Genomic DNA, 19,227 nt, shown 5'->3' with positions numbered 1-19,227 from the left:
AGGGCTGGCAAGGCCCTGGTGTCCACCACGGGCCGTGGAGCTGCAGGGTGTCAGCCAGGCCTCCGCTGGGAGTGGGAACTGCTTCCTTTGCTGAGCCTCAGTTTCCCTATGTGCAAAATGGGAACAGCCCTCGGTGGGAAGTGCTGTGCCTGGAGCCGGCCCGTCTCGAAGCACCTGCAGACCTTTGGGCTCACCATCAACCTGGCCTTTGGGCACCGCCTTTGCAGGACCATGTGTCCCAGAGGGTGCTCTGGTCAGAGGGGTCAGGGAGGGCCAGTCCCAAGAGGTGACGTTGGGGCTGTGTCCCACATACTTCTGCAAGGAAGCTCCTTCTGGGGGTGCCCATGCAGGGGAGGGAGGAAGGCTGCCAGTAGGGACAGCGGGGCTGGCCCCAGCCCAATGGCTGGGGGTGAGTAGGGGCTGTGGTTCCATGTAGGGTCCACCCCCTGGGACGGTCAGTCATGTGGGCCAGAACCTGCAGCCTTCTTTTCACGAGGCTGCGGTGGGCAGCTGCGCCTGGGCTCTGAGTGTGTTCACACAGCTCCCCAGCCGGCCTGTGGACCAGAAACTGTGCCCAGCTGCCCATGGGCCTCCCCCGCTGAGCTCAGGAGGCACTGGGACATATTTTTCTCAGTAAATTTAGGTTTTTCTCCAAAGGAGGAAACAACACATCGGAGGAAGGGCTGGCGGCCCAGCTGGGACCGTCAGTCTCAGAGGAGCTGTGGGTCTGGCTTCGGCTGGTGCGCTCGCGTCACCCTTCCCGGGGCACCAGACTTCCGAGAAGGCAGACCCCAGCTGGCACCACATGGGAGACACCCCACAGACCTGCGGAGCCAGGAACCCCCAATGCAGCACAGGCCCTGGGGGCTGCTCAGGGGTCAGTGACCTCCTGAGGCGAGTGGATTACAGCGCCTTTGACACCACCACCCCTGCTTTATCCCCAGGCCACTGCTCGGCCTGCGCCGAGGGCGAGCTCTCCGGGGGTGGAGGACGATGGTGGGCCAACCGAGGACTGAAGGTACATGTCACCTGCCTCCTGCTCCTTTTGTCTGGTGTGTCGTCAGCACAGCCAAGGAGCAAAATCGCCCGCCACCTCCCCCTGAGTCCAGGCTCTCCCGGAACCAACCATCTGAGGTGGCTGGTCCAAGTGCCCGTCTCAGCGAATGAATGGGTCAGATCTCTGGTGGCCACCCTCTGCCTCCAAGCCACCTTGGGGTGGGGGGTCCCACTTGCTCCATCGGACCTTGCTTCCCCCATGACCTGACTCTAAAGGCACAAGGCTTTCCTCACTTAGGTGGCCAATACAGGGATCCACACCCAGGGGTGTCAGGGCGGACAGAAACGCCTCCACAGAGGCTTGTGGTCAAGAAGCCCCGGGAGTGTCCCTTTCTTCTGCAAATAACAACTGATTAAGTCCGGCTCCTTCGCCTGTGCCCTGACCCTCTGCAGTGAGATCCAGTCCCCTAAGGGAGCGCAGGGTCAAGACTGAGTGAGTCTGGGGGGCCTCGGCTGTCATCTGGGGGGACAACTAACCCCTGGGACTGCGGTGGGACTAGGGGGTCACAGAGTGACTGCAAGCCATCCACGCAGGCATCGGGCGCCCAGTGCCCGCCCCAAGCGGCCAGCGGCCCAGACTTGAGCTGATACAAAGATCCAACCAGATCACAGGGCAGGAGCGGGGAGGGGCCTAGGAGCGGCCTGCCCAGGGCAAGGGTAAGCAGCCTAGGACGGGATTGGCTGCGAAGCTGAATGCCTCCACAGCGCAGGGAATTATGGGCCAGAAGATTCAAAATAAAAGAGGGGCTCTCCAAGGTTCTTCTTCCTGGAAGATGCCAGGGTGAAGGTGCTGCTGCTGCCCGAGTTTCCCGATGGATGGTAATTTGGATGGGTTGGGCATGCGCAGGGACTCCGGGCACAGATGCAGCCCGGCGGCGGGTGGCAGGGTTGTTCTCCTTTGGGGTTCATAGAGGGGACGGGCTCTGAGGCAGAAGCCTGCCATTCTTCTAACATTATCTAGCTTTTGTATTTCCTGTTGTTTTGGTGTGTAAACTAACCCCATAGAAGCAAGATAATGAAAAACTAATGGGGAAATGATAGGAGAACCTGAGTGTTAAAGATTTGAGCCTTAATTGATAGGATTAAGCGATTTAAGCTGTAACTAGAGAGTTAAAGAGTTTTGCCTTAATTGATAGGCTGACGTGACTAATGCACATGGAAAGCTGTTATTCCAAAATTGTGAAGTTTTTGAATAAAGATTCCTTTTCTTTATCTCTAAACCCTTGCCTCTGGAACTTTGCCTGGGGGGCGGCAGCACCAGCAAGCCCCCACTGGCTGCTGGGCACCAAAGCCTCAGCGAGCTCTCTTGCCTCTCCTGCATGGCAATTGTTATGCTTTCTTAAGATGATTTAGTTAATATGTTACAAAAAATACACAAAGTAAGAAAGTTTACATTTTGAAAGACGTGTGATTGCAACAATGAGACATCATTTGCAACCTAGTGCCCTGGTCAAGATAACCTGGAGAGATGAAGGTGACAGGAAGCCAACACCCTCATCTTTGGCCAAAGTGTGAAGATAATCTGGCAACATCTTCTCAAGATTTAAAAAGCACGCATCTTTAACCCAGCAGTGCCACTTACCAATTCCCAGAGTAGCCCACTGTATACCTCTCGGTCTTTTATTACTGTAAATAATGCTACAATGAACATCCTTAATACACAGCATTTCTGACTGCAAATATCCAGCAACAGGGGACTGGTTAGATAAATGACGGAATATCACAGACCATGGAGCCCCATAAAGCTACTGAAAAGAGGGAGAGAGGGAGAGAAAAGAGAAGAAAAAGAGTGGGGTACTCCGGCCTGATATGGAAAGATTTATAACAACGTACATAGTATCTGACATTCATGTAATACACACACACACACACACACACACACACACACACACACACACAGGCCCTGATGGTGAAGGGGTGGTGGGGAGACCCCTTCTACACTATAGATCTGTTTCCTCTTTTTGAATTTTATATCAGGTACATAAACTACTTATCCAAAGGTTTCATCTTAAGACAATAAAAGCTACCACTGTCACTTTGTTAGGTTGTTAGATTGTCCCCTCTGCCTGAGCAAAGTTATTTTTTTAGGAGCCTGCTTTCTCAATCAATACTGCAGAAGCTACCTGGGGTTTGGGGCAATGGCTACGCATCCCCTTAGGCCACGGTGCAAACATCGCTGGGCCGCCGTCCCAACTTGGGACTAATTTGCAGAATTGGCAATGCGTATCCTAAAGAGACAGACATGTGATACATTAAAGTTCTGCGTTGTGAAAACAGGTGGAAAACAACAAAAGCACAGCCCTGAGGTCAGAGGCTGGGCAGACGGAGACTGTGAGTTGTACGGAACCGTGAATGCAGCCCATCACTGGGTCTCCTCCCCTCTGGGTCCCAGCAGGGCGAGGCTGGCAGTGCTGTTTGGGCGCGCCAGCTGGGCAGGGCACCCCGCCTAAGTGTATGTGTGTGTCCCTGTTTCCTTGGAGATATTCAAAATATCATTCCCTGCTCATTTTTCAAGATCTGCACACCCAGCTCCCCGCGACTGGGACCCAGGCGAGCCTGCCTTTTCCCGTCTCCTTCACCTGGACAGCTTCCTGGTGCAGGCTGGGGACGAAACTCACTCCAGCCACAGAGCAACTGCACCAGGTACCATGCTGGGGGGCCGAGGGGGTGGCACCTCCGGGTTCTCCTGTATTTCTCATGACACCGGTGTCACGTGGGACGAGAACCAAGGACTGGCTGAAGTTCCACTGCTGGTGGGGACTGTCCCCACCCCTCCACAGTTGCAGGCCCTCCTTCTTGCTTTTTGTTCTCCTGGTGAGACAATTCGTGTTCCACCACCTCCCAGAGGAGCGGCCTGCCTTCCCCGCCGTGCACACCCGACCCTTTCCACAGTCGCCCCCTTCCGAACTTTGCAGTTTGAATAGAGACCTGATTATTTTCTCCACCCTCTGCTCAGGCTCCATCATCCCCCTTCCCCAAAGGCGGACGGGGGCCAAGGAGACTCAGAATAAGTTCGCAAACAAACACTGACCCACCAATATCACACCTTCCAATCTCAGCAACCTAGTCTTTACTTAAAAGAGGAGGAAAACACAACTGATTCTTCAACAGCTGGTTAGGAGTCTGGCCCACCCGAAAGCCATCATGTGGGGGTCTTTCCCTGTGTGAACCTCAGTCACCGGGGCCTGCTGCTTGCACGGCTGAGGTATTCCAACCACAGACGGAGTGGGCAGGACAAGCTGCCCGACTCACCCAGGCAGACGGAACCACAGCCCGATGCCCGAGTCACCAATGCGGGAGGCTGCGTCTGAGGCTCTCGGGGCTATGCCTGGGGCCAGGTGGGAACTAAGCAGACACGAGCAGTAAGCGCTTTAAAATAAATGAGAAGTCAGGAGCCCGAGTGCCCAGGTGACTGACCACTGTGTGTGAACGAACACGTGTACCATGAGGTCACCCTAATTTGTTAAATAGTTTGTGTGATCCACGGGAACGACAGAAAGTATAATTTATCATCATTTTCTTCTGTGCCCAGTCTACTACAGATGTGTGTCCCACCTTTTAAAAACTTAATGTGTCATGAATAGTCACCTATTTCATTCTCTGGAAACATGGTGTTTTGAGGATTGTGACTTTGCACAGCTGTACAATTCTTACTAAACGATTCTTCCATCACTGGGTAATTAGGTTTCTTCCCCAGATTCTTCCTTTGATTGTTGCTGACATGAACATCCTAGTAAATATTTGTGCACATTTCTGATTTTTTTCAAGATAACTTTCTAGAAATAGAAACACCAGACAGTGTACAAACATATTCTTGCAAGGCTTTGGATTCAAATACTGCTCTACTCTTCCTATCAGCTGTGCTTGAGTGCTCACTAAAAACCTCCCACACCAGGTTTTAGTGTAATTACATATACGAGTTTCCGCCATGTTGAAATGCCTGTACTCAAGGTTGCTTTAATTTTACCTCTTTGATTAACAGTGAGTTTGATTTTTGTTTTTCATTTTCTGCATTCAATCACTGGACATTTGCATTTTTTTCTACAAGAAATGTTTTCCCCGTTTCCTTCCGGTGTTTATTGATAGAGCTTTCTAATGAATTAAAACCTGGTATCTACAAAGCCAACTAACTTTTGCACGTTTATCTCATAATCAGCTACCTCCCTGATCGCCTCACTGGATCCAGGCTTCCTGCCGACATTGGCCCCTGTATCACGCAGTCAGGGTGGCCCCGACCTCCTCTCCTTATGGCCGCCCCCTTCTCCTGTCCTTGCCGCGCTGCACAGCTCAGCAGGGGTGTCCAGCTCTTTGGCGTCTCTGCACCACACTGGAAAAAGAGCTGTCTTGGGCTGCATGTTAAATACATCGTGACAGGTAATCACAAAAAAATTCATAATGTTTTAAGTAGATTTACGATTCTGTGTTGGGTGGCATTCATGGCCATCCTGAGCCGCATGCGGCCAGTGGGCCGCAGGATGGATGCCCTGATAGAGCTCCCTGGTGACAAGCGTCGCTGTCTGGCCTTGACAGCCACGGACACTTCTCGGTAAGTCTGATTCTGGACGTGGCTGCCCGTCTGAGCTGAGGTGCTCCTGTGACTGTGCCCGCGCGCTCCTTGTGAGCTTCAGGAAGCAGCCGTCCGAGCTGGCTGCACAGGCCAACGGGCGCACTGTGCCCCTGGCCCACCTCTTTCAGGGTATTTTTCTCCCCGGCCTATTGAGAGGATAAATTTGGGTCCCAAACAATATACCATCTTTGCACATTATTCTTTTTCTTTTTCTTTTTTTAAGATTTTATGTATTTATTTTTAGAGAGAGGAGAAGAAAGGAGAAAGAAGGGAGCGAAACATCAATGCGAGAGAGAAACAGTGACTGGATGCCTCTCACACACACCCAAACTGAGACCCGGCCCACAACCCAGGCTTGTGCCCTGAGGGGGAATCGAACCAGCGACCTTTCCACTCACAGGCTGGTGCTCAGTCCACTGAGCCACACCAGCCAGGGCTGCATGTTCTTATTTTAATGTATCTCCAGATTTGATGTTCTTACATTTTATGTCCATTTTTTCCTTAATTCACCATGAAATAGATCTGTGTTTTACTTTTGGTGGGGGGGGGTAGGAAGGAGAGTACTTACTTTGTTGGGCAGAACAAAACAAGGACACTCAGCCCTTTTTACAGTGTGTTGGTTTTTAAATGAACACACAGTAAATGGGACTCTTTGGGGGTGCGGTTCTCTAAATTTTAACACGTGTATAGATTCTCCTGACTCTACAGCCAGGACACACAGTGGCGTCCCTCCCTGACACTCCCTGCACGGTCGCCTCATCTGTCACACCTGCAGCCCCAACAACCACACCTCTGCTCTCGGTCACTGTAGCTGTGTCTTGCTCAGAATGCCGTGTAAATGGGACCCTGCGGTACGTTAGCTCTGCGATTTCTTTCACTGAGCAAAAGGCCTTTGAGATTCATCTAAGTTGTGTTCAATAATGCCCTTCTTTTCATTACTGAGCAGAACACCCTGGGCGAATGTTCCGCGCTTTGATTTGAGAACAACAAGGTCGTTTCCAGTTTGGGGCCATTATGAATGTAGCCGCTTTGTGTGGGACCCTGAGTTTTTCTTTCTCCAGGGCAGTGGTTTTCCACCAGGAACTGCTTTGCTCCCCAGGGAACAGGTAGGTCTATAGACAGTTTGGTTGTCACCGCCGGAGGTAGGGACGCCACTAACCCTCTTATAACGCACAGGCCAGCCCTGACTACGAAGAGCGACTCGGCTCCCAAAATGACGGTGCGGCTTTTGAGACCCCGCGCCAGGCGAACACCTAGGTCGGAGGTCGCCAGGCTGGGGGGTAAGTGTGCATTTCACTCAGTAAGAAACCGCCAGCACTCTCTGCACACACTAAGTGTTCCACGGCCCCGTGCGGCCGGGGGTTCTGTGGTGGGTGGCGCAGCCTTAGGGAGTACAAGGTTCAGCAAAAATATTTTAGGTCGGCCTCGTTGTTTTTTTTTTCAGATTCCTTATATCCCCATTGTGCTCCAGTCCATAGAAACGGCACAGAGCGCATGGCATGTCTGCCCGTGTGTCTGACAGATCCTGCTCTGTGCGGCTGCTAGCTCCTAACAGTTTATAATCGTCGCCTCTTGGGGATGGCCTTTCTAATCGAGACACAATATCCAGGGCCCCGGCTGGGTGTCTCGGCTGGTGGGAGCGCCGTCCCGATGCCCCAAGGTTGTGGGTTCAGTCCTCAGTCAGGGCACATACAAGAATCAACCAATGAATGCATCAATAAGTGGACCAGGAAATTGATGTCTCTCTCTCTCATATCAATACATTTTTTTGAATTTAAAGAAAATGACACAATATCCAGAAGAACAGTTTTAAATAAATTGAAAGACTGACAGATTTTCTATAAAAACGGAGAAAGATGTTTATGGGACAAAGGATACCAGGGACAAAGTGAGAAAGCAAGTGTGCGCTGGATCAGCCGTCAGCCCGTGGCCAGCTCTTCTGTGCGTTCACTCACTCAATCTTCCCAGAGCCGCAATTACCCCACTTTACAGATAAGGAACCAGAGACAGAGGTTCAGTAACCCGCTGCAGCTCACAGAGCTAAGCAGCAGCAGATCTGAGACTCAAGCCCAGGTGGTCGGTGCCCCCGTGCCTGTGTACCTAGACACTAGGCTACCTCCCCTCCCCTCCCCTCTACTGCAGGAGAAATCATTTGAAACGTATGAAAACTTTAATATCCAGAATGCATAAAAAGCTGCCATCAATCAAGAAGACCAATGTAAACAGCTCAACAGAAAAGAGCAAAGGACAGGTCAGCAAGTCACAGACAGAGAGATCAAAACAGCCAACAGACATAGGAAAAGGTGGTCGGTTTCCAGGTGGTCGGTTTTCATGAGGACAGGCAAGCTAAAACAAGACAGGATTTTTCAACCAATGAATTCGAGCAAAAATTGGGCAGTCTGCTCCCGGGGCAGGCACTGTGTGCAAACGACCTGTTCCTGCCTGGGCCTGTGAGGTGCACCCTTGTGAGAGGCAACTTGGCAGGACTCCCCACCACGGTGGGGTAGAAGCATTTCACCCTGGACCAGCAATGCCACGCCCAGGCCTCTGCCCTTGGCCATGGGCTCGCAGGAGCCCAAGGAGGCACACACAGACACCCCGACTGAGCTCCACAGCGATATTCAAGTTCAACCACACTGTTTTCCTGCAAAGCTGTGGGGGGACCCACTGAGTGCGGGAGCAGCAGGCCCCTGTCAGGGCCAGCTGCACACCTCCCTCCCCACCTGAGTGCCCTGCGTCAGTCCTCAAACTCCTGCAGGTCGGTGACACTTGCCGTGCCCTTAGGTTCTTTAATAATGACAACTAAAGGGTTTTCAGGGCAAAGGGAGCTGTTTTCATGAAAACGAAGGTGGAAGCTGTGTGAGCCCCGTAGAGGCAGGCTGCACAAACCAAAACCGACATCAAACTGCTGCTGAGCCGCACGCTGTGACCGCAGGAGAGAGCAGCGTAAAGGCCCGCGAGGATTTCGCACACAGGAACCTTCCGCAGCGCCCGAACTGCGCAGTCCGACGGTGCCTTCTGGCTGCGTCGGGAGGGAGGACAAGGACGCAGCCGGCCCTCCAATGAGAAGTCAGGAGCTAAGAAAGGGCCCGAGCGTTTGCATCGTCCGCCGGGTCCGTGTTTTCCAACAATTCAAAAGACATAATAATGAGCTGCTCGTTTAAGTTCAAAACATTTAAAAATGAAGTGGTACGTTTAACAATACAAAATGACTCATTTAGTTTTCTAACCAATTGGAGAATGTCTGTCCTTCAAGGAAGCATTTAAGCGACTCACATTCATTGCTGTGAGTGACGCGTTCGCCGTGAGCTCCTTCTTTGCCTGCTCCCCACTGTCCGCTGGCCTTCACTGCCTTTCGCTTTGCAGATACCGTGGAAGGTATCAGGTTTTAAGTCCTACGGGCTTTTATCTCTCTGCTTCCCAAAGTATTTAAAATCTTCATTTCTCTGATTAGGTAAAAAGTAAGTACCCTATTTTGCCATGTATAACGCACCCCCACATTTTTGACCCAAACTTTCAGAGAAAAAAATCTTTCATTTTAATTTTTTAATTCAATTATTTTTAAATTTATATTTAGAAACAAAACCGATGATCATGTTCTGGGGTGTTATTTTGCACATGGATATCATTACTGCTTTCTGGAATTATGCTTTTAACTAAATATAACTAAGCATAAGTTATAACTTTTAGTTATAAGCATAACTAAAAGAATTAAAAACAGTTATATAGATACAGAATTAGTATTGCCCACGTATAGTACGCATCCTTATTTTTCCCTAAAAAATGTGGGCAAAAAGTGCACATTATACATTGCAAAATATGTTATTCCCCCCAACTGGTCTCTTTTCTTTGTTCTGAGGACTAGAAGGAAAAAATAAACCCAGCCCCATGATGGTAATAGTGCATGAAAGAAGCCAAAAGCAAAACTGTTGTAGAATTCCTTTTACAAGGAAGTCAGAGGCCCTGGCTGGGTGGCCCAGTTGGTAGGAGCGTTGTCCCCGAGCACAAAAAGGTTGCAGATTCGATTCCCAGTCAGGGCACATAGTTAGGTTGCTGGAGGAAAGCCATCATTGTTTTTCTCTCACATCAGTGCTTCCCTCTCTCTCCCTTCATCTCTTTCTAAAATCAATAAAAACATAGCCTGAAGACTAAAGAAGAAGAAAAAAAAAGAAAGGAAAAGAACAAAAAGTCAGAGTTAGGGATGGTGGCCCTGCTGGTGGCTGGTGGGGCCCCTGAGTATCTCAGGTGGGAGGAATGGCCACCACAGGGGATGTCTCCGTGTGTTCCGGCACCTTCCACAGGGCTGCTCTCCATGGGCAAAGCCCGGTGGGCTCCTCTCTGTTCAACTCCACCCGCCTCCGTGGAGACGGAGAACTAATGACCAGACATCGTTTACATCAGAGGTTTCATATAAAACTCTCGCCGCAGCCATTTGCAAACCACTGCTCACAACCCCCAGGCTGTCCAAGTTGAAACCAATTGCTCCTGATTCGACTGGGCAGGATGCAGGCGAACCATGGGTGGCCCTTCACACATCGCTTTTGTCACGGTTTCCCAGGGAGCAAATGCGTGGGGCAGCCTGGGTGAGTTAGAGGACCCCAGCGAGGAAGTAGCCTCAGTCCGGGCCGCTGACTGCGCCCAGTTAGTAGAGTGCCTTTTACATAAACGAGAAGAGCTAATGTGTCTGTAGAACCTGGCGCAGGAGTCAGTAACGGGTGAACCCAACTAGCAACCGGTTCAAGTGCAGCTTCAAGGAACTGGCGAGTGGGGGGAGAGGACAGAGGCAACAGGACGTGGACTGAATGAGTCGGAAAAGCCCAACCTCTTCATTTCCCCCCATACCCACTTTTTAAATTTCACAACAAACACACACCCACACGCTCCCCACGTCTCTCGCCCCGTCTCCCTCCTCACTGCGACCACACTCTTGCCTCCTATTCCACGGATTTTCCCCCGCTGTGCCCAAATGCCCTTTGTGCAGCTAACTTAGCTACGCATCGCCGCTAGTGCTCATTTGTAATCAGTTGTCTCTGCGTGGGAGCCAGGGGGCACCTCCGAGATGCCTGAGCCTAACAGACGGACCGGCGAAGTCGATTTGGACCCTCAAATGAGAGGGAAGAGACGCGAGCCCCAAATTTCTGCACCAGTTCTAGGAGCATGGGCATGCCCAGGGGAGCGTGACCTCTTGCCAGGCCCCCAAGTCACCCGAGGTTCAAGCAACTGCGCAATAAAGTTGTGGGCCAAGACTGAGCGAGAAGCAAGCACTGACGGCAGTGACTTCACAGCACACACATCAGCGGTCACAGGCGCCAGGAAACACCCAACGACAGCCGTGGGTTTAAGGAACGCAGTCTTGCTGTCTAGTGAAGGCACTATGCTGAGAACACTCAGCGCGGGGATTGCCATCCCAGAAGGTAATGCGATGTTTTTTGTTGCCTGTGCAACAGCCAGTGAGTTTCCCTGCGCGTTCTGCACCGACGGGCCCTGTCAGTGATCCCCAGAGTGAACCTGCTGGGCTGCCTCCTGCCGCATGCGTCCAACCGCCCCCGAGCGCCCACCCAGGCGCTGTTACCTCCTGCAGCTTGATCTCCTCGGGCTGGAGGATGTCCAGCACCCCGCTGCTCTGAATCTCCGGGAGATCCTGCCAGAGATTAAACCGTGAGTGCGGGTTGCTGAGCAGGCAGATCTGGGGCAGCGCCTTCCTCTCGGGTGGGCTTGCGGGCTCCTCCTGCTCCTCATCCTCCTCATCCTCCTCCGGAGCCTCCTCGCTGGCCTGGGAACCGTGGTCGTTGGCCTGTGCCTCTGCATCCTGTTGCCTCCGAGTTTCAATTTCCTGCAGAGTTGACTTGTCTCGGTATTCCTGATACAGGAGCCCTGAAACCACATAGGACAGGAATGGAGAATAGGACAAGTTTCAGACGAAGACCTTTTGGAATCACTAGGTCAAGGGTCTGTCTGCTTCTTGGGGCACAGGGTCTAGGAAGATACCCAGCCAGCAAAGGGCAGTGCCCAGAATTGACCGCCATGCCTCCCTGCTCCTGGAAGGATTCCTCTTCAGCGAGGAATCAGGAAATCCCTGCAAGGATTTCAGATTCAGTCGCACAAGAAAATACACACTCTCCCTGTCCATACTTGTCAAACAACAAGAATCCACAACTTGGCGTGTTAATAACCAGCGTGTGCGGACTGGATGAAGACACCCCAGTCACATGTCAGCATTCCAGCAGGAGGCTGCTGCGGCCTGGAGCGTGCCCGCATTCAAATGCTGGTGCATTCGTCTGGGAGCGGGGAGGGCTGGTCAATTCTCCATTTGAGGGAAAGACAGTATTTCACCAGCCTTAGGACTCAAACGGGAAACATTCCTTTTTTCACTTTTACAGTTTTAGACAACTTCCCAGACCAATTGTACTAGAAATAAATGTGTTTCCAGTCTCCAAGGAGACTTAGGGGCCTGTAAAAGTGAGCCCAGCGGGGGCACTTCCACCTCAGCACGTCCTGGCCTCGGGCCGGGTGGGTGGGCTGTCCGTTCACACAGGAGTAGCAGAAAGCTCAGGGGTGAGGGGGGGTCCCAGCCCAGGGAGAGGGGTCGGGGTCTAGGGAGGGGGAGTAGGTGTGTGAAGCTGGGAGGAGGGGCCTCAGACCCCAAGGGTCTGGTCTGCTGGCTGTGCCTTGGAGGTGGCAGTCTGACCTGCAGGCCAGAGGGAGGCCCAAGGGGCCTTAGGCAAGCAACTCTGGTCTCTGCTGTAAGGGGCCCGTGAGGGGCAGAAAGAGGCTGTGGTAGTTCTCCTGGCCGGTGGTGGCCCGTGGACGCAGGCGGGAGCTGCGGTTGGGTGGAGGGATGCAGGCGAGCCTGACTCAGGGGGCAGGGATAAGGGGAAGACGGGTCCTAGAGACATGGCTCATATCCAGGTGACCAGTGCAGCAACAAGTTCAGTTGGCCATGTCCAAGGAGACGAGGACCGTAGGTGGAGGGTCTGGCTGAGGAAGCGGGTGGTGGAGAGGTCCAGTGGGCAGCTGGGCACACTGGTCTGGAGAGCGGTGGGGACCCTGGACATGTCTGAGGGACAAAGATGACTCTCCCGGAAAGCTCTGGTGCAAGCCAGTGCGTGGCTTAGGTCTCTCTCTTACGGCGCAGGGTGGATACTGGCTGTTGTGCCTTCCGTATCCCACCGTTAAACATGTCTGAACAGGAGGAAAAGGCAGGAGGGAAAACAAACTAACTCCGAAACCCTGAATGTGAATGGATACACTGTATTTATAAACGGGAGCCTAACAAACCCACTCTTTGGGTTAAACCAGCTGGCCTCCTGCACTCCATGAGGCTAAATTATAAAGCCTTCCTGGGAAGCGTAGAACTTACTTAGAAGAGTCAAATCCCATGATTCTACAGGGTTACAACCCAGCAGAAGTCAACATGGACTTAATCTGACAAAGGGATGAAAAAGAAAGCCAAGTCGGCACGAAACCCAATCCAGACTGAAGATCTATGAAGACAGAGGTTTAAAGTCACTGCAGGAGCTGGGCCAGCATGAGCATAAGGCCTCTATTGTCACCAGCGCTAAACCAATTACTCTGCAGGTCTGATACTGCGTTTATGGAGGTTTAAAGAAACCAGGTTCCCACCATTGACTTGGAGTTGGTTTTCTGCACCTAGGGTGTGGTGGGTACATACGTATCTGTTGAATTGAGCACTTTTAAAAAATGCAGCTTCCAAGCTTCATAAAAGCATCTAATTTAGCATCGTTTTAAAGGTTCAAAAGACGTCTCATGTAGGCTACAGGGGGCAAATCATGGGTGAAAACTATCCACAATATCATATGCTGGAAAAAAGACAGAAATATCAGCAGTGTGGGTAGTTGGATTGAAAATCTTTCTGAAATCACACTGTGGCCACACACTCCTCCCTGTCCCTCCTTTGCTCCCTCACACCCATTCTTCCCAGCTGACCAGGGAGGGGTTTCTTTGGATGCTGACCCATTCTGTGCTCAGGCATGCGGGTGAGTTGATCAAACCTTCCCGTGACAGTTCCTTTCCCCTCGTCAGTGACGGGTTTAGACCTGAGCATATGTCATGACTGGGCTGCAGAGAGCAAGAGCAAAGCTTCTTAAGAAGATGTCTCTACCAACAGACACTTGGAGAAGACTGCCCTTTTTTGCTTTTACACGTGGCTGCTTGAGGATGTGATGTCTGGAGCTGTGGCAGCCATCTTGTGACATGAAGCCCAAATGCTGAGAATGGTGAAGGAAAAGGAGCGAGGGGATTGCTTAGCCGAATTAACCAATGGCAGAACCTTCTATCCCTGAACTCATTGACTGAGAATACTTTCACTGTTTTTTTTTAAAAGATTTTATTTATTTATTCTTAGAGAGAGGAGAACAGAGAAAGAGGAGAGAAACATCAATGTGTGAGAGAAACATCAATCAGTTGCCTCTCACACTCACCCTGACTGGGGACTGGCCCACAACCCAGGCATGTGGCCTGACCAGGAATTGAACCAGTGACCTCTCGCTTTGTGGGACAACGCCCAACCAACCGAGCCACACCAGTTTGGGCTACTTCCATTGTTTAAGGTCATTTTTTGCTGGCTGTTCTATTATTTTCAACCAGACACTCCCAATGCAAGTAATTTTAGAATTTTCTTAAAACTTCATATTTTTGAAGTATTTAATATACAAACTTAAACACCAATTTTCCTAGAGTTCCTGTGATTGCACAGAGTTAGCTGACACCCTGTGTACCCGTTTTTCAAAACCGGTTTATTTTTATTAGCTTTAAAGCTCATACTACCTGAGGAGCTGTGTCATCTGATTACATTTCTGTACTCGATACACTGTTAATACATCACGTTTTCCTGTTTATGTTTGGCACACGCAGCAAGCACAACTTCACGTGAAGACTCACTTTGCCTACCAAACCCTGAGCCTGGCCTCAGTTCCCTGCAGAGTGAGAAGGCTCAGTCCTCGTCTCTCCAAACTCAGGGGATCTGCAGCAGGCAGGCGGCGCTGCCCTGTGAACGAGGGTGGGTCCCCAGCCCTTCTGGTCAAGGCCTGGGGGCCGGGTGGGGGGGGGCGGGGGGCTGGGGGCGGGGCATTGGACATCTCACTTTCTGAACACAGCAGTTTTACTCTTTGAATCTTTCGAATAGAAACTTCTTAAGGACAGGGAATTCTTGTACTGCATTTATTTATGTCTTTATGGAGTGCCGTGACGTCCATGTGCCAGGCGTGTGTTAGGTGTCAGAGGAAACGAGGGACGCACAAGTGTGTGTGTGCCTGCCCGTGCACGCGCCTGCGAGGGCTCAGGGTCCACCGCCTGTAATGAATGTTGGGGACCGCATCATGCGTGATCCCCACACGATTCTGCTCTGGCCCCCATGGGAGCCGCTGTGGAATCCAGCACAGTAGTTATTCTGCTTTCCTCCCCTGCCAGTCACAGTGTGTTTTTAGGGACCTGTCATCCTTTCCTGACGCCTGGCAAAGAATTCCCTTCACTCGCAGGGCTGAAAGCAAGAAGGGCCGGTGCAGAATCTGCTCCGCACAGGCCTCCAGCCTACGAGGAAGGGCACAGGAAGAGGGCAGCAACAGCTCTGGGCTGCCATCCAGCCCGAGACCCAGAAAAAGACAGTCATATCATGCCAGCAGACGCAGGCAGTAGGCCTGAATGTCAGTCTCTACTGTCAAGCACTGGAGGAAGCTGAGGGCCAGGATGGGCAGGCCCCAGAGCTCAGGGTCCCAGACCCCGGGCTTTGGGCTTGTGACGGGGCCCAGCAGGTCCAGCTGCCTCCAGGACAGAGGCATCTCCACATGCCCAGAGGGCAGATGGGAGCCACCCCCTCTCTCAAAGAGGGGTCACAGGGATCCCCAGCCCCACCCAATTTCCTTTCTAGTCATGGCATTGATCTTAGCCAAAGAGGACCCCTTTCAAAAGGGTGGAAGTCTAGACCCGCAGTGTTGGCAGAGGCAGAGGTGGCCCTCCGCACTGGGGAGAACGGCATCTTCCGGAGTCTGTTCTCAGGTCAGACCGTCTCCATTCCCCCAGCAAACAGGGGGAAAAGCCCCCACGGCCACCCCCCGGCCTGACACCCAGGGGCTCTGGAAACAAACTGCCCGAGTCAGCAGCTCCTGAGCAGGCACCGTTCGCTCCGCCCCCTCAGCTTGGCCTGCTCCTCTCCTCCGGGGCTCACTTTGGAAAACCCTCCACAGGGGAGAGGGAGCCGCCCACCACATCTCCCGCACGCAGGGGCCTGTGGGCAATGGGCCTGCGTCCCCTCGAGACACTCCGTGTCTGTCTGAGCATTTGAGATGGGGACAATGGTGACGTCTGGGGCAGAAATCTTCCGAACCTAGAATTTCAACTTAACAAACGGGCTGTCTGCCGACGACACCGAAGAACAAAAAGATTTTCTAAGCAGCCGGTACCATTTTCTGAATCACGGGACCCACAGCATGAGCACTAGTTTGATGTCATTAGCAATTTTTGACTTTTAAATCCAAGTGCTTGCCTTCGTGGGATGATTTCCGGTCTACTTTATGCACTCACAGGGCTGCGGCTGCCGCGGAGCGGGGCACACACCGGCTGCGCCCCCCACCTCCCACCTCGAGGCCACCCCGCTGCCGGACAAGCATCGCTTCCTCACCCAGGGGCCTGGGAGGGGGGCCTGGGAGGGCGTCCCACTTTCTGCCCCGTTCCAAGTCCACCACTGACCACTGTCTCCTCTTTCTGAATCTCAGGGGAGAGTGTGGCTCTCTCCAGAAGCCCCTTTCGGCGGATTCCCCCTCTTTCCAGGTCTTCCCCAGACCCTCTCCTGGGGTTCCCCCCTGCATGGCCTGGCAGCACCTCACCCCTGGTCCTCTGGGCAGCATTGACCAGGGCTGGGCGGGTAGACCCCACCGGAGCGAGCAGGACAGAAATGCACTTGCTAAAGCCACTGATGCAGCACCATCCAAATTTAGCAGTTTTGGAAACATTTAGAACCGAATATGTCAAAAAACATCCCTTCGCCACGTCACACTTCCACTCACAGAAACACAAGGGCCTCTCACAAGCAGGGGGCCCTCGGAGCCCGCCGGAGCCCACGATCGCCCCGCGAGGCCCGGCCGCCGCCGGACACCCACCTATTTGTTCGATGAGGTTCCTCCAGGAGTCGGTGGGAATGGGGCGGATCATCTGCAGGGCCTCGGTGAGCGTGGTGGGGCTGTCCGCCAGCGCCGGGCACTCCTCGGGCGTGGCCCCATTTCCCGGGGTGGAGGACGACTCGCTGCCAGAGAGAAGCAGGGACAGGGCGGTTATTTTTAAGCAGCGACACTCACCTGGGCCAGCTGGAGAGAGGCGTCTGCACACGCGACCCTGGCCGGCTGGGCCCGCCCGGGACCGTCCAGGCGGAGCGGCCGCAGCCCCTCCCGGCCAGGCGGGCCCCACAGGCCCTTTCTGTCGCCGCACCAGGGCGCGACCGAGTGATTCACTCCCACAGCAGCCCGCCCAGACCATGTTTTGGGAGCTCGCGGGCAGGCGTCGGAAACTTGGCGCGCGCTGCCCGCTCCGCGGCGCCGTCCGGCCGCCCGACGGGTCCCGCGGCCAGGAGCCCAACCCGCGCGGCGTACCCCACGCCGCCCGCCGTCACCTGGCCCCAGCCCCGCTCCGGTCCTCCGGTCCCAGGGCCCCAAGGCTCGGAGACGGGGTTGCCGAGAGGGCGCGGGAGGCGCCCCGGGGCGGGGATGGGCGCGTCGGCGGCTCAGGCTGGAACTCACCCCCAATCCCGGGCGGGCGCCGGAGCCACTGGGGTCGGGGGTGGAGTGAGGGGCGACGGAGCCCGCGAGCATAGGCCCCGGGGGTCGGCGTCCGCGGCGGGGGACGCGAGCTGGGGCCCTAGGCGCGCTGGGGCGGCGTGCGGGGTCCAGATGCCCGCTCGTCCTCACCTGCCCGGCAGGTGTCCTGCCGCCGAGTCGCGCGCGTCGCTCTCCGAGGTGGAGCTGTCGTGGTCCACAGCGCAAGCCGCGCTGAAGGCTGCGGCCAGCAGCTCCATGGGGGCCGGGGGCCGGAGGCCGGACGGGCGCTGGGGACGAGTCGAGGGGACGCTCTGGGGGCCGGGAACTGGGCGCGGGGCGACGAACGGACTCGGGATCGGGGTCGCAGCGCGCGGCTCCAGCCGGAGCTGCCGCCGCCGCTGCCGCCGCTGCTGCGGAGCGCCCGCGCGGGCGGGCGGGCGCGCGCGCTCCCGGAGGATCCCGGGGTTGCCACGGCAACGGGGAGGCGGGAGGGGCGCGCGGCGGGGGCGAGGCCGGGAGGCCACTGGGCTGGGGAGCAGGGGCTGGGCGCGGACCGGGCTCGCGGGCGCCCACTGGGGCTCCGGACTTCCCTGCGGCTCTCACCTCCCTCCCTAGCGGCGACTGCGCGGGGCCTGCGGAGAGCGGAGGGCAGGATGCATGGGGGGAGGCGAGCTGCGCCCTCCGCTTCTGCCGACTCCTCGCTGCCTGCTGGACCCCACCGGCTCTCGAGGCGAACTTGGAAAGCACGGGCGAGGTGACCCTCTGCTCCGCGCACCCGCAAACTTCCCCCTGGGAGGTCCCACACCTTCTCTGCGGTCCCCGCAGGCACCAGCCTGGGGACCCTGCTTCTGCCTCTCCAGGCTCAGCCTCGGGGGAGCGTGTTCTTGCTGAAGATACCTCCGTCTATGAGGGAGTCGGAGCAAAGACGGCGGTCTTAGAGAGACCCTGTCCACCCGCTCCTGACCTTGACTCGAGAGAGGGGGCCGCCTTCAGCCACCGGCAGGCCCTGGAGTCCCGGGAGGGGTGTGAGGAGGAAAAACAAAGCGCCCCCAAACCTCCCACCCGGTGTTCCTGCCCGGTCACACTGACTCTTGGAATCTGCACTTTTGTGGTAACTAGTTGAATCCACTTCTGGATACAGAGAGCAAGCAAAACCTGGAGTGTGAGTGATCCCGTGTGACGTGGAAATCTAGAGGGGTTTTCCCCCAGCAGGACAGCTGCCACACTCCCCGTGTCCTTTCTGAGGCCAAACCGCCTGCTCCCCTCCGTGGGCGCTGCGACAGCCGCCAGCGTCCAAGGACACCTGGGGGTAGGGACCCAGTTCAGAGCACACGTTCCACCCGCGAACATTTGTTTAAATGAGCAAATTGCTTGCATTTTGGTTGCAGATACTCCTGGTGGGAGGGGTTTGGTTAGCAGTTCGAAGCTGGCTTTAGCAGGTTCCTCAGCCGGCTGTCTAGAACAGGTCGTTGTAAAACAGTTCCCTCCAGGGGCCGGAATGGACAGGTCCCAGCTCCTTTTGTCCTTAAGGCCTCAGTAATCTTCGTGACAATCGTCTGGTCTCCTCTTTTTCCAAGACAAGCCTCTTCCTTCTTTGATTCTTTCCTGGTATCTTCAGAAGCCCTCTCTCGAGCACTGCATTTCCATCTGCTCACTGGCCATCCCCTCCTGATGTCCCCTGAACACTCCCCCCCCCACCAATCCCCCCACCCAGGTGGGCAGCCAGGCTGTTCCTCTTGTCACCCTGGGACCCCCAGTCTTTTAAAGCAGGGCCCATTCCTTGGCATCTGGTCCTGTCCACACCCAGTTCACCCTCTCTGTCAGCCTTCTCAGCTATGG

At 54.4% G+C, this 19,227-nt stretch overlaps 1 protein-coding gene across 1 annotated transcript in view; it reads right to left on the bottom strand.

Moving 5' to 3' along the window:
* NGEF (neuronal guanine nucleotide exchange factor) overlaps positions 1 to 17,778 on the bottom strand; it is a 33,518-nt gene extending 15,740 nt beyond the window's left edge. The window contains exons 1-3 of the mRNA XM_037063494.1: positions 17,539 to 17,778; positions 16,738 to 16,880; positions 11,196 to 11,497 (exon numbers count right to left, since the gene is read on the bottom strand). Of these exons, the coding sequence (XP_036919389.1) occupies positions 11,196 to 11,497; positions 16,738 to 16,880; positions 17,539 to 17,645 (552 nt within the window). The 5' untranslated portion in view covers positions 17,646 to 17,778. The remainder of the gene's footprint in view (positions 1 to 11,195; positions 11,498 to 16,737; positions 16,881 to 17,538) is intronic.
* Between the last annotated feature and the right edge of the window lie 1,449 nt (positions 17,779 to 19,227).

Source organism: Sturnira hondurensis, unplaced genomic scaffold, assembly GCF_014824575.4.
Source record: "Sturnira hondurensis isolate 20B ecotype Veracruz unplaced genomic scaffold, ASM1482457v3 Scaffold0014615, whole genome shotgun sequence".
NCBI lineage: Eukaryota > Metazoa > Chordata > Mammalia > Chiroptera > Phyllostomidae > Sturnira > Sturnira hondurensis.
The sequence above is the reverse complement of the archived record's forward strand: the minus strand, read 5'-3'. Positions and strand labels throughout refer to the sequence as shown.